Source organism: Benincasa hispida, chromosome 12, assembly GCF_009727055.1.
Source record: "Benincasa hispida cultivar B227 chromosome 12, ASM972705v1, whole genome shotgun sequence".
Lineage (NCBI taxonomy): Eukaryota > Viridiplantae > Streptophyta > Magnoliopsida > Cucurbitales > Cucurbitaceae > Benincasa > Benincasa hispida.
Window position 1 is genome coordinate 4,980,156 of NC_052360.1, and position 14,691 is coordinate 4,994,846.

The following is a 14,691-nucleotide window of genomic DNA, read 5'->3' on the forward strand; positions in this document are numbered from 1 at the left end:
CTTCCAAACTCTGGTTGATCCATCATTGGAAGTAGAAGCTAAGAACTCTGAGTCTAGGCTGGAACAAGATTAAACTAAGTCCTTAATCAAATCTTGGAGATAGAAGAAAATATTTTAGATATTCTCCAACATTATTTGTTTCAGCCAACAAATACTTGCAAAATTTCGTCCACTGTAAATTAAATCATGCTTCACTAAATCATAACACTTATAATAAAGAGAATATGCATGACCCAAGGTGGGATTTATTTATATGTGCATACCATATGACACAAAAAATATACATCACATGTATAAAACCATGGATTAAAGGACCGGGATGAACCAAAACAAAACCGAAATGAGAAAACAATCTATTTACATAATTCAGCTGAGCAAACCGGTTCAAAAGTGAACCGGGTCTTGAACCACCGGGCGAAACTCCCATCATTTAGTAAACGCCTCTAGGTAAATGATCATGTAGTGCACACTAGAAGATAGCGTAAAAGCTAAACAATCGCATAGACAACAATAAAGTCGTGAAGCCTGATCGTCTAGACGATCGCTTAGCACGCGAAAGGTAAATAATTTACCATGCAATTACTCCACGATCGTATAGTTAGTAATTAAGCAATGGGGCTTGCTGAGTTATACGATCGTTTAGTGCGCGCATGTTAAACGACAGCCGAGCATCCGATACTCAACGATCGTCTACCTCATCATCTACACGACACGACCAACACTTGATCGTCTTCTTCCATGAAGAACAACAACCCTTGCTCCAAACTTTATCATGAACGACTCAAGACTCAAACTAACTTTGAATTTACAGACTCGAAAGCAATTAATTGTGCTAAAAAAACGCAGGGGCCTTTACAATTAACTAGAGAATTCAACAAACCGAGGTAACATCCCAGAAATTTCCATTAATCCACACATCCATAAACGAATTAACAATTAAAACAGAGAGTAGACATGTTACACTTACCGTGAATGTAAATGCAATTCTTTTGTAGCAATGAATTGGAATATCAGAAACCGAGTGCTTTGATATCGATTGAAGGAACTCTTATTCAAGAGTACCTACGAGCGGAAGCGAATCTTTCCAATTTATTGTGATAGAATTACCACATATACATTCAAACATACTAATATGCATTCATAATGCTAAAGAGATCAAGAGATCATACTAGTTGAAGATTTCTTCTTCACAGCGAGTCTAAAACCCAACCGTCTACCTCGAACAACCACCACTCGAACATAAGGAAATGGAGATGACACCACCACTTAGAGCCTTCAGTATTCTTGGAGTGAGAATCCAAAGTGTGAGCTTTGTTCGGATTTGATAGAGGGAAGGAGGAAGAGAGACCGTACACAACGATCAAGCAAGTGGGAAATGAGGTCGTCTATCGCATAGACAAGATGCTTGATCGTTTAGGTGTAGTATACGATAGTGTAGGAAAAAGTAAGTGATCGTCTAAACGATCGTGTAGGAAAGAGTAAGCAATCTTCTAAACGATCGTGTAAGAAAATGGTGAGCAATTGTCTAAACGATCGTGTAGGAAAAACTAAACGATCGTCTATACGATCGTTTAGTAAATATTGGGAGCTAAACGATCGCTTAGGAAAGGGTAAACAATTGTTTAGTAAATAGCACGCGAAGGTGTAATTGGTAAGCAATCGCTTAACAATATTGTATATGTAAGCAATAGTGCAGGCACTATCGTATAGGTACTGATTTCGTAAGCAATGACATTTTTTAACACAATGTTCGCGCATCTCATGCTTAACACACCGTCAGCTATTTATGCATCTCAAAGTGATCTTTCAATACACTCATCCGTTATTAGAACAGAAGAGACGTCGTCCCATTTCCTTTATAACTGTCCAATGAATGTGATCTCATTATATTCATAACATATAAATTAATATCATATATTAATTATAGTATTTTTCCTCCACTAGATATAAATCATATTTATATCCAATTTCCTCCAAATTAATGTATCTCATACAAAAAAATTAATTATATCATATATAATTAACTAGTTCAATTATATCATATATAATCGAACCCCCTGTTGTCAAATTGAACATTTCAAACTGACCCAAAACTTGACTCTCAACTTGTATCCAAGCTACTAAGGGGACCTTATGGATCTAAGGCTCGAAGCTCTAATGGTACGTGAATAGCTGACTAAACTCTTTAGTCACGATATCCACCATCTGTTAACTGCCACATATTTCACTAAAGACCGACAGTTGAACTTCTTTCCATAGATATATTTCTATGTCCATTGAATATAACCAATCATCAGTACGATGACTCTTCACAAATGCTCGTAATTGCAGTAGGCCAATTTATCGTTTTGCCTCTGTAATTACATCTTCCTCCTTAAGTACCACTGATCCCTCTAATGAACAATATAACATAGTTCTACTATGTGTGAACACCTCTCGAGCCATGAGAAGGTGCGTGGCACCACATTGTTCAAACCCCGAGAACAACCCTTAAGAGAGCAATCTATCTACTTAGCCCTATTTTGGGGAAGAAGTGAACTCCATCTTGTGAAGCTGAGTTCCCAGCTCCCAAATCAGACGATTTCCCAAAATAGTAGGTTTGAGTTGGCGCTCTGGCCACTTGCACCCATGCAAATTAAAGAACCGCCCTCAATGGTAGGAGTTTCCAACTCACTCAGGATTGAGGTCATGTTATCTATGGTCATCCTAGTAAAGTGAAGTCTCAGTCATGGGCGGAGTTATATGACAAGACACTAACACTTCGAGGTCATGGTCTTATACAAACTCTTTGTATAGGATACCCCTGCTCGCATGTCCACTACACGAATGGTCAGGATCAGACCATCTGTGACAATCACAACATTTGTAACAATTCTACAAAGCGGGTCGCGTCCATAGTGTTATCAGGATAAGGTTTCCCTCATATATCCATATACTACAGACTATTTTGGTTGTCACTTAAGACATGATCCACTTGTATGTCACCACATACATGCTTAAGTTACATAAATACAACCAGGGATATTAAGTTTATTGGTTTGTGGTAAAATAAAAAATATCTAAATGTGCAAAGTCAAGAAGTGAAGTAAATATCATATATATTATACATCACAAGTGTTCGTACAAAGTTGTTTACAAACTACAGGACACGAGACTTTAGGGCACAAACCCCAACAGTTCAGTGAGAGCTTAAGGAGCAAAATATATTTACAGAGGTAAAACAGTATTTTTGACCTAGTTGTAAATACGAACGACATGTGAAAGATCGACTTACTGATTATGGTTAAAGTGGACAGAAATATATCTACAGTAAGGAGAGTGCAACTATCGAGCTACAGTGGTGTGTTTCGGTAGTTGATGGATATTGATTAATTCGGTCTAAAAGGTTTAGCCAATTAATCTCAAATCGTTGGAGCTCATGATTTATAGGCCTATAAGATCCCTCTACTAGCTTGTAAAATTATATCTTGGATTAGTGAATTGAGTGGATTTGAAATGTTCAAATTCGAAATTAGGGTTTTGAATTTGAAATGTTCAAATTCAATTTAGGGCTTGATTAATTATATTTGATATAATTAAAACGTTTAAATTTGTTGAAATTAAACGTATTTGGAGATGTTAAAATATTAAAATATTGATTTAGATATTAATTGACATGAGTAGGATTCATGTTTAAGTTAGGTGTTTAATTAATTAATATTATTTAAATAAAATTTCTTTATCATTTTCATAAAAAAAAAAATTCAGCTTTGGTATTTGAAATTAAATTAAATTTTGATGAAAATTTGATTAGATTGAAAATGGAATTTAAGAACAGTTGGATTAATCCATTGATGAAACTTTCTCAAGGCGTAGCAGGAGAAGAAAGTAGGTCTGGGTCAAATTTCTAATGAAGCGAAGGTCCCCTTTACTCATGCAATTTGATGTGTCAAATGGCTGATTAAGGTTCTCTTGCATGAATAATCTTGATATATATCTCTGAAATTCAGAGTCGAAGAGGATTGGAAATTTGATTTCTTGAAACTCTGCTATACTCTCCAAAACCCTCTTCCTTTCCTATTCAATTCACCTCGAAATTAGTAGAGAAGATCATTATGGTGGTTTACTATCAATTTGGAGGCCAAATTCGTGAAGAGGAGTTGTGATTGAAGTGTATCATCAAAGGTTGTAGTTCTAGAAACCCTCTTTTCTGTAAAATTTCTTTTCAGCATGCTTTTAAACTCAAATTAAATGTAATTAAAGTGCTTATTGATTATAATTTCTTCCGTTGTTTGCATGATTACTCTATCATATATATATATATATATATATATATATATATATATAATTCTTTTAAAAAAAAATAAATTTTAATGTCAGTTTTAAACTGACAATGTAGGTGAACCTACGATGTCAGATTAAAACTGATATTAAAGATCCATTTTTTTTAAAAGAAACTGACATTATACATCTATTTTTAGTTTTTTCAACCAATATCAAAGTCTAGATTTCTTGTAATGAAATATACGGCTATGATAATAAATGAGAGAGCATAAATACCCTTTAGAGTTTTGAATTTAATCTATTTATCAATCCAGTTTAAATGGTTAAGTTAGGCTATTATAAATTTATTTTTTTGAGTTTCAAATATTAGTTTTGATCTATGTGAAGTTCAATTAAATAATTAATGAACTATTAACATTACACCACTACTTTGTGGTAATAGCTTTAAGATAATTGGTTAGAGAAGTATTTTTTGATTGATATAAATAGTTTTTTTTATGCGCTTTTAAGTAAATAGTGTAAACTCTCAAATATAAGGTTCAAAATAAACCATAAAACACATGAAAATGATTTTTTCCCCTACCAAATTAAAGACATCTTTCAAACCCTAATTTGACAAATATGAATATCTTTTGAGGATAGCTTGAGATCATCAACTTTTATAGCTTGACAACTTGAATGAAGATAGTCTACATGAGTTTGTCTGTTTGACTGTTTTTGTTCTTTCCTAATCTTTGTCTTAATTGGAATCATTAGTAGGCACAGCCTACTAATGAAATATTGGACTAGAAGATAACGACGATCACTCTGCCGCATAACGGAGTGGATGGCAAGGACTATGCAATGGAGCGCACAAGCGGTACGTACCGTAAGAGCAAACTGTCTTATCTCTTTTAAGATTTAGTATCGCATTATGATGTTCTTCCCCATTTTCTTTCATTTGTATCATACTGGAACCACTGAAGTTATTAGAATACTGATTTCTCTACTAAGCATAGCAATTATCTCAAATGATTAATTTCATTTTTATTTAACCTTATAGAATTGCTCATTTTTTTTATTTAAACGAAAAAGACTCAGTACCAACGGGTATCATTCCTCCTAGAACAACGTTCTCTTTCAAACCTCTCAACCAATCGATACGACCTCGGAGGGCGGCTTTTGCTAAAACTCGAGCAGTTGATATGAAACTTTTACTATCGCAACTAGAGAGAGAGGCCTAATGCTCATTTTAAAAAATTAGTTATTTAATCAATCAGATAAAGAAAATTATGTTTTGAATTATTTTTCAAATGTTTTAGAGAAGTGCTTTAAGTGATAAGAAAACAGTTCTTTTAAGTATTTAAGAAGTTGTATCATTTCAAGTTAAAACAAATCTTAAGTGCATTTATTTCGTATAATTTATAAAATTTTGTAGTTTTAAATATTAAAATTGTTATATAAGGTGAGATTTCTATCGGTGATTCTTATAAAGCAATGCATATAAGAAGAAAATTTGTAATTTGGGTCAAAGAAATTTTAGAATTTTGTAATAAAGCTGTTTTTGTTCTTCAAAAACAGGTTTGTAGTCCAACGATTTGGATAATTGCCTTCCAAGCAATAGATCTGGGTTTGACGAAATTTTGTTTCTATTTCTTGTCCTGATTTTAATTTAACTTTTAAGGAAATAAAGGTATTTTTGTAATTTTTTGTTTTTTTGGAAAAAAAAAAATTGACCAACTAAGTTTTAGAAGTTTCATATTTATGCTTATTTGGTCAAGGAGCGTTCAAAAGGTGTCTAGTAGTAATTGTTTCATAAAGTCAAATTTATTTTACCAATTATTTAAAAAAAAAAATTAAATCTTATATCTAATATAAGTTTAAATTTTAATTTTTTGTGTCAGTAGATCCGTGCTTTTTAAAAATCTAAAATTCAAGGGTTAAAGTTATAATTTTGAAAGTTCAATAACTAAAAGATACAAATTATAAAATTTTGGGATTAAAATTGTAATTTAACCTTTTTTATTATTAAAAAAAAAAATTCTCTTCAGAAAATAATACCCCTTTGGTCTTAAGAGTTGGAACTCGATTTTTATTTGGTTGTTAAGTTAATGTTATATTTTGACTCCGAGCTATTTTTGTTTTGTATTAAACTTCAAAAGGATACATTTTTAGTGGTATGTTTTCATTTTTTTTTTTCGTACATAGGATCAAGGGATTCGAACCTTTTGGTGTTAATATATCTATATACAAGTTAAGTTGTGCTCGTTTGGATGTGTCATGTTTTCATTCTTTTAGTACATAAGACTAAGGGATTCGAACCTTTTGATCGTTAACATATCCATATGCAAGTTAAATTGTGCTTGCTTGGGTATGTTTTATTTTGTGCCTTAAGTTTCAATATTTTACATATAGTTATCTCTAAGTTTTCTTTAATATTAATTTTACATATGGTTATCTAAAAAAATCAATGAACTTTTAATATTTGAAATTGTCTTTCAACTAATTAGTTTAAATAATAATAATATGATTTTTAAATTAAGCTTAATAATAGAGGTGTCCAAAAAATCCGATGACTCGAAGAAACCAATCAACCTAATCGCGGTTTGGATTGGGTTCTCAACTTCTTTGGATTGGATTGAGTTCAAATAAATGAAAATTATATCTGGTTAAAGAATTTACCTAAAATAACCAAAATTATCCAGAACTTATTATTAACTTTAAAATGACTTTTTTTACTTATGATACAATTATATATACATATTTTTATGAAAAATTAGTTTAAATGGTAAAACTGTTGAAAATATTTGACGTTGATAAACGCTGATATTGATAGACATTGATAGAAGTCTATCAGTGTTTATCAGCGTCTATCATTGATAGTTCTAAAATTTTGTTATATTTTGTAAATATTTTGGTTTGTTTTTCTATATTTAAAAACAACCATATTTTTATTTTAGTTTTATTTAGTTTTATTATTTTTTGAATAATTTAATTTCCAACTTTTAAAAATAGCTTTCTTGGCATTTTGAAAAGAAAATTCTCATTATATAAATTGAAATTGAGTTAGTAGATCTTAATTCAATAAATGAAAATAATTAAATAAAAAAATTTACGCATTAACATTTTACTTATTTTTAACACAAATTTAAATGAATGACATAATCTGAACCAATCAAACCCAAAATTTTCATGAATGGATTAGATTGTGTTATTTTTTAATAAAAATTATTTGAAGGTGAAGAAATTTACTATCCGAATAATTGAGTTGGGTCTAAAAAGTTCTTCAATCCAACTCAATCTATGAACCGTCTTAGTCGATAAAGAAGAAGAATTAGTGAAAAAGTAATTATATTAAATTACTCAGATGAGATTTACAAGGTTACAAATTGAATTCCAAAAATATAATATATATATATATATATATATATATATATATATATATATATATATATATATATATATAATATATATATATATATATATATATAATATTTATGGTAGAAAAAAGAAAAAAAAAAGTTGAATTTGAAGTCATTACACGACAATCGAAATGGCTAATGACAATCCCCGATGAGGCCGACAAAACAAAACCAATAAAAAAAAATAAACTTTCCACCCAACACTGCCAAAAGAAATAGTACTAAATAATGAAAGAAACAAAGCACAAAACAATTTGTCAGAAGTGGGATTTGAACCCACGCCCTCTCACGAGGACCAGAACTTGAGTCTGGCGCCTTAGACCACTCGGCCATCCTGACTTTTTGCTTGTTAACTCAAATTGTCTTTTCATCTACTTTATTGACAATGCCCTCATCTAGATATATTTATATTTATATTTCGTTGAATTGAATAGGTCTTGATATATATATATTTTTTTTAAAAAAAATTGACAATTGATCTCCTAGATCTAAAGTTAAATTTTATGTCTAATAAAATCTTAAAATTTTGATTTTATATTTAATAGATATATGAATTTAAGAAAAAAAAATATGTGGAATAAGACAAGGTTAGATACAAAATTGATAAAACTAGGAATCTATTGAACATAAAATTTAGAGTTTAAGGACCTATTAGACATATTTTATTGTTCAGAAACTTAAAAGGAGAAAAATTAAAAGTTTAAAAATTTATTAAGAATTTTTCAAAAATCAGGAACTTATTTGACACAAATAAAAATTTTCGTGAGGGTTTAATTTTAACATTTATTATGGTTTGAGGATTTAATTTCTACACTTGAATGTTTAAGTTGGAAATTATAAAAATTAGCATATGGACGAAGTTTCATCCTTCATTGGAAATAATATTAGCATGTGGAACTATACAATTACTTGTAATTAGAACCTTAAAACTAAAAAATTTGAATTGAATTAACTTAGCTCATTCATTAAAAAAAAAACAATTTTTTTTTGAAATATTTCCTAAATTTTGAGATTTCGATTAAAGTTTTTCGCCATGGTTAGGATAATGGATATTGTTCTAGTGTCTGAGAATAAATATTTACAGAAAATGTGGATAGTATAAGAGAAAGAGTAAGAAAGATGAGAACGGATTCAATTTTTACATTTATGAAAGTTTGAGGGTCTAATTTTTTTACCATAATTTGAGGGTTTAATTTTTCTACTTGAATGTTTAAGAATATAATTTCTGCACTTTTAAAAGTCTGGGATTTAATAATTATGGTCGAAAGTTTTTAGCGATGCACATTGTTACAACCTCCCTTTGGGGATGATTTTTACAATTCACTCAAAATCTTTTGAAAATACCATTGAGTTTTTCTGTGAATGTTGATAAGATGGCAACTAGATATAAAATTTTCCTAAAAAGGGTAAACAAACTAACGTATAAAACTCAAAATATCAGCATGAAGTAATTAAACTTAAAAAGATCTCGTTTTGTTGAGAACGGATGATATCTTTAGCGTCTCAACATTGTGTACTAAAAAAATTTGATTTGTCACGTCAATTCGTGTGAATGTTTACAACGTCAATTCATGTAAATATTCACTTATAATTTCTAATTGAAGACATAAATTGTCAAAATTTTAAAGTTTAGAAATATGATTGAAACTTGTACCAAAATTTACGAGTTTTTATACAAATTAAAAATAAAAACTTTCATATAATTAGAGATAATAAAGTGTAGTCTTCACGTTGATGTGATATTACTTTATTATGTTGGACCTTTTCCATGCATATTAATGTTCACTTTATTGATGATGATGTAAGTAATGCTTTAGTAGTTGAGGGTTATTAATTCTACTAACGAAATCTTTTTGAGGGTTACAAAGAACTTAAAAAGCCATCTTAGTTATTCAGTTATATATTAAAAACAAAGGATGGTACCATGGTATCCTAAAATTATAAGCTCGATTCATTTCAGAATTAAAAAATCTTAAAAAGTTCAATAAAACAGTTTTATTCGACATATCAAGATGTTTTTACAACTATATAATCCAACCATCCACCATATTAATTAAATATATAATAATATTTCTTAAGAATTTTAAATATAACAAAATATATTAGTGATATACTCTAGTAAATTCCTCCTATTAGAAAGACTATTATTAATCGTATGATCTATCACTAATAAACTTTCAAAGCTAAATTTAAGATTTTTTATATTTACACATTAATTTTAAATTATGTTATATCTAAGGATATTTTAGACCCAATTGCTATATTTCAATTGTCCCTTTTAATAATATAAAAATCACATTTAAAAATGTAAAATTGAATATCAAATCAATTTAGTAATTCTTCAATGTGATTTTCTACCTGATAGTAATTTTAAGCTTTTCAAGTCATTCCCAAACAATTTGAAGTTCAAAGAACTACACCCAAATTCCTAACACTAGATTCTCTAGTCTATTAACTCACTAGCTATCATAAATATAAAAACAAACAAATAAATAAATTATTTTTGTGACATACAAATAAAAAAAATTCTCCAATCTTTTTTAACTTAACCAGAGTGGAACTATCAAGAAATTGTATTTGTGTTGAATGAAACCATGTTCCAGGAATAGAAGCATAGGACAAGTAAAATTTGACCCAATATCAACCACATTTATGCCTTCTCAAAAAAAGAAAAAGAAAAAGGATAAAATGCTCTGAGCAGATTTCACAAGAATCACAATTGTGTGGTAGGTAACAATCCACATTCTTGTTGCCTGCAAGGCATCAAGTCACTTCCTTTTTTGGGGAGTGAAATGGGGAGAATTATAAGGAATAATCCACCAGAAAAACCATAGATAAGAAAAGAAGAACGCAAAACCAGCCAGAATGAAACACTCACTTTATATGTGAAACCCCCTATCAATATTGATTATAACAAGTCTAAAATTTGTGCTTCACTAAAGGCTTACATGTAAAAGAGGGCCTTAAAACTGTAGCAAAATCATGTGTATTTTTATCAGCAATCCACAAATTAATCCACATTGCCAACCCACTGATGAGAACACAAGTATAAAAGACAGATTCTTCCATGGATGAAACTTCAGAACGCCAATGACAAAAAAGCCTACCACCAAATGTGCATATTTAGATCAAAAGAAGAAAAAAACGACAGGGCTACTACCACAACAGTCGGGCATCTCTCTCAAGCAATCTTTTTGTCCTTCAGTGGTCCTCTTGGGATTTTAGAAAGCACCTTAGCATCAAATACTACATACTGTTTCTTGATCTCGGCCATCGCCTTCTCTGCAAATGTGTCCACCTTGTCGTCGTATTTCTCGTAGAACACAGGCACGGTGAAGAGCAAGATAACTCCTGTTACACATTTATTTGACACAAAAAGTCATTCAAATGCAAGACTTTTATAGAGGAGGAATAACAATTTGGAAATGGAATCCACAATGAAAAATTCCTCACCAATATATAGCAAGGTTAGGAAGTTGAACCAGCTTCCCACAACGGACAGAACCCACAAACCAGCAATTGCCTACCAATCAAACTCATGGGATCAATGAGTTTCTTAAATTGAAACTAAAAACTAGATTCAAGTATCAAATTCCAGGAGGAAGAGGTTAACATACATAAAGAAAGCTCTTCAGATCCCTTCCTGATGCAATGTCTCTCAAGACAGCGATGGCCCTATTGATCTCAACTCTCAAAGCAGAGGCAATCTCTTTAACTGGCTCCTCTGGAATGTGAACTTGAGGGATGTGCGGCAGAGACCTGTAAGGAAAAGGTGTCAGCATACAACTAACCGAACATTCATACAATGAATCAAATACCAGGCTAGAAAAACTTACTTGTTAATGAAAAAAGAAGCATTTGACCACAAAAACACTACTGCTAGAGCGGCCATTAAAATGTGGCAAATCAAGGTCAGGAAGTGATATTCAAGCAACTCAAACAAAATCCATGCGACTGTTGCTCCTCCTAGAACTCCACCGGATACCTTTTTGTCTCTCCATAGAAAGATATCAGCCGCTGCAGAGGGTAAACAATGAGCATTACATACATAAACGAAAATTGGTTACATAATGTCAAAACGTTTTTCGCCCAAGGTGAATTCCAGGCTATAACGAATCAAGAAGATCAAGTTCAATTTTGGAAAGAAACAATGACACTATACTAGACAATCAAGCAAATAAATATAATTCGCAGCCTGAAATTGCGAATTCGAAAGGTCATAGAGGATTGTAAACCAACAATTGGAGGATGAAACAGGATTGACTGAATATCGTAAGCTAGAAGATTGTAAATAGATCCAGATCTACAAAAACTCAAACTAAAAGTTCCGGAAATGAAGAGAAACAATCCGTAAGACACCGATCCACTTAACACGCCATATAATCTCTCCCAGAATCAAAGAAAATCAACACAAAAATGAAGAACAACAAAAATCATCCAGATTCAACATCCAGCCACTTGGAAGTAAACAAACCAAAAAAAAAAAAAAAAAATCACCAACCATTTGTAGCATCAAAACTTCTCCTCGAAACAGTACACAACAAAAACAGAAGAAAAAAACGAAAACTACTTACGTTTTCCTCCGCCGAAAACCTTGTGGACGGGTCTTTCCCTACCGAAGAGGCGATAAATCTTAGATTTGAAAGAAGCAGAAGTGTCGCCCTTGTCATCATCCGAATCGGAAGAAGAGGAATCATGAGCGTGAATCTTCTCGGTAATCTTGTCAAGCAAGGACTCACCTTTAGGCTCCTCGTGTTGATGCTCGTGGTCGTGATGCTCCGCCATGGCCACAACCAAGTAAAAGCTTCAACAGATCCCAGAGAGAGAAAAAAAAAACCACTTACAGAAACCCTTGAAAAAACAAAAACGAATCCAAAAATCAAAAACGAAAACCTTCCACTTGCTGTTTCCGCTCAGAGAAATCCACAACTACGAAGGTTGATTATTCCCCCAGAGCGCGCTCTATCTCCGTTCATCTCTCTCTCTATATAAATAAATGATGAATCTCGAAGGAGGAATCTCAGCCGTCCAAATCAGGACGGACCAGATTTACTGATTTAGAGCCCCACCTTCATTTTTAGGTTTTTCATTGACAACCACAAAGGAAAAAAAATACTCCATTAAGAAATCGCTTCCGATTCGAACACGTAGCCACTCGTTCAAAAATTTAAATCCCGCAACTCACCCACGTGACTTGGCACGTGACTTCCATCACTTTCACAATACTCCCCCCTGCCTTTTTTTATCTGCCGCCACGTGGTTTGTACGGACGTTGGAGATTCTCTTTCTAACTAGCTTACAAAAACTCCTCCATTTTCTATTTCTTTGATATTAACTATTTAATATTATTTTAATTGCCCCTCGTTTAACGCATTCTACGTTTTAAATTCTTTTGAATCCAAACATTAAATTGAATTATCATTTTACTTTTTATTTTGAGTATTGCAGTGTTTATTAATATAGAAAACATTAATTTGAAGATACATTTAATTAATTAAGTAACTAACTAGATTAAATTTAGAGGCATGATTCTTTATTGAGTAAATGACTTTTTTTTAGTCCTCGGTTTCTGGTTCTTCAATTTCAAAATGTATTCTGTAAGTCTCCAAAATTTTATTAATAAATCTAAAGATTATGGGATAATTTATTATTTATTATTTTTAATTTAAAATATCATATTTAAAAATTTGAACTGAATTAACCAATTAATTAAGAAAAATCAAAACTTTTTCGAAATTTCTTGAAACTTTTAAACTTTCGATTTTTTTCTCAAATTTTCATAAAAAATCATTTCTCAAAAGTTTGTCAAAGTGGAGGAAAAATGAAATTGTAAGGTCACAATGGAACATTTTCAACATGGCAATAAGTGTGTTTGGTTGGGAAGGTTTCAAAATATATCATTTTCCTTCTAGATTTTTAAAAATAGGTTAAAAGGTAGTTGAATAATTTTTTATTATAATTTTTTCTTTAGTTTTATGATTTTTTATTAGAATGTGACCAAAGTCCCACATTGGTTAGATAAGAGGAGGATCATGGGTATATAAGTGAGAATAACTATTCAAAGTAGTCATGGTGTGATCCGTGGTTGATAGGTGGTATGTGACTTTTGAAATCAAAGGTAAAGCTATGAGAGTTTCCATTGTGGAGATAGTTTGAGGGTTGTTGTTCAAGATATTATTTTTCCCTTTCGTTTTTCAACGTCTGCTGCATTGATATTTACATAGACATTTACAATATACATCTAAATATTGTTTTATTTATAAAAGTGATGATTAAAAATTTTCATAAATATACTATTTTCATAAAATCGAGACTTATATTTCAAACCTTATGAAATTAAAGACTAAAAAGGTAATTTTTCCTCTCTTTTTTAAGTACAAGAAGTGAGAGTATGAACTTTTTAACTACGTTGATGCTAGAAAATTTATAGACGTTTTTATAAGAACAAATATAAGGGCCCAATTGGATTGATTTAAGAAAAATATTTTTTTAAAAAAATCGTTTTTATTTAAATACTTTTGATAAAAACTGATTTAAATACATTTGAAAAACTATTTTCAATGGTTGTCTTACTCTCTAGTTTATTTTAAAATGACTTATTTTTAAATTAAACATTTGAAAATATATTCTAAATACAATCTAAATTTGAGAAAAAGTATTGAATGAAGTTGTTACGTTAATAGGCTCATAACTATATTGTTTATAATTGAATTTTTGTTGCGTTAGTAAAAGAAAATATAGGTTTGTTGATTCAAAATTCTGCATCGTACCTGTCTGATAATTATGCATAAATATTTGAAAGACTGAGTTTTTTATTTTTTTTTATTTTTTTTTTAATATTATACAAAACTTGCATCACATCTCGTTATGGTTGGTCAATGAAGTTTGAAAATAACATTGTAGCCTCACATAAACATTCATGTTCGAAATTTAAGATGGTTCAAATCTATATGGGTAATTTTCAAATACTGAGAATAATATTAAAGATTTGTTTTAAAAAATTAAATAACAAGCTGAAAAACTCCAC

The 14,691-nt window shown here is 30.8% G+C and overlaps 1 protein-coding gene and 1 non-coding gene across 2 annotated transcripts; both read right to left on the reverse strand.

The window, feature by feature from the left end:
• Positions 1-7,919: 7,919 nt before the first annotated feature.
• Positions 7,920-8,003, reverse strand: TRNAL-CAA. Its single transcript has one exon. It is a non-coding gene; the product is annotated as a tRNA-Leu (tRNA).
• A 2,523-nt stretch (positions 8,004-10,526) lies between these two features.
• LOC120068344 (reticulon-like protein B2) lies at positions 10,527-12,643 on the reverse strand. Its single transcript, XM_039020082.1, has 5 exons — positions 12,239-12,643; positions 11,501-11,681; positions 11,282-11,423; positions 11,118-11,187; positions 10,527-11,015 (listed from the first exon to the last, which is right to left on the reverse strand). The coding sequence occupies exons 1-5, from the start codon at positions 12,447-12,449 to the stop codon at positions 10,846-10,848; spliced, it is 774 nt and encodes a 257-aa protein (XP_038876010.1). The 5' UTR covers positions 12,450-12,643; the 3' UTR covers positions 10,527-10,845.
• Between the last annotated feature and the right edge of the window lie 2,048 nt (positions 12,644-14,691).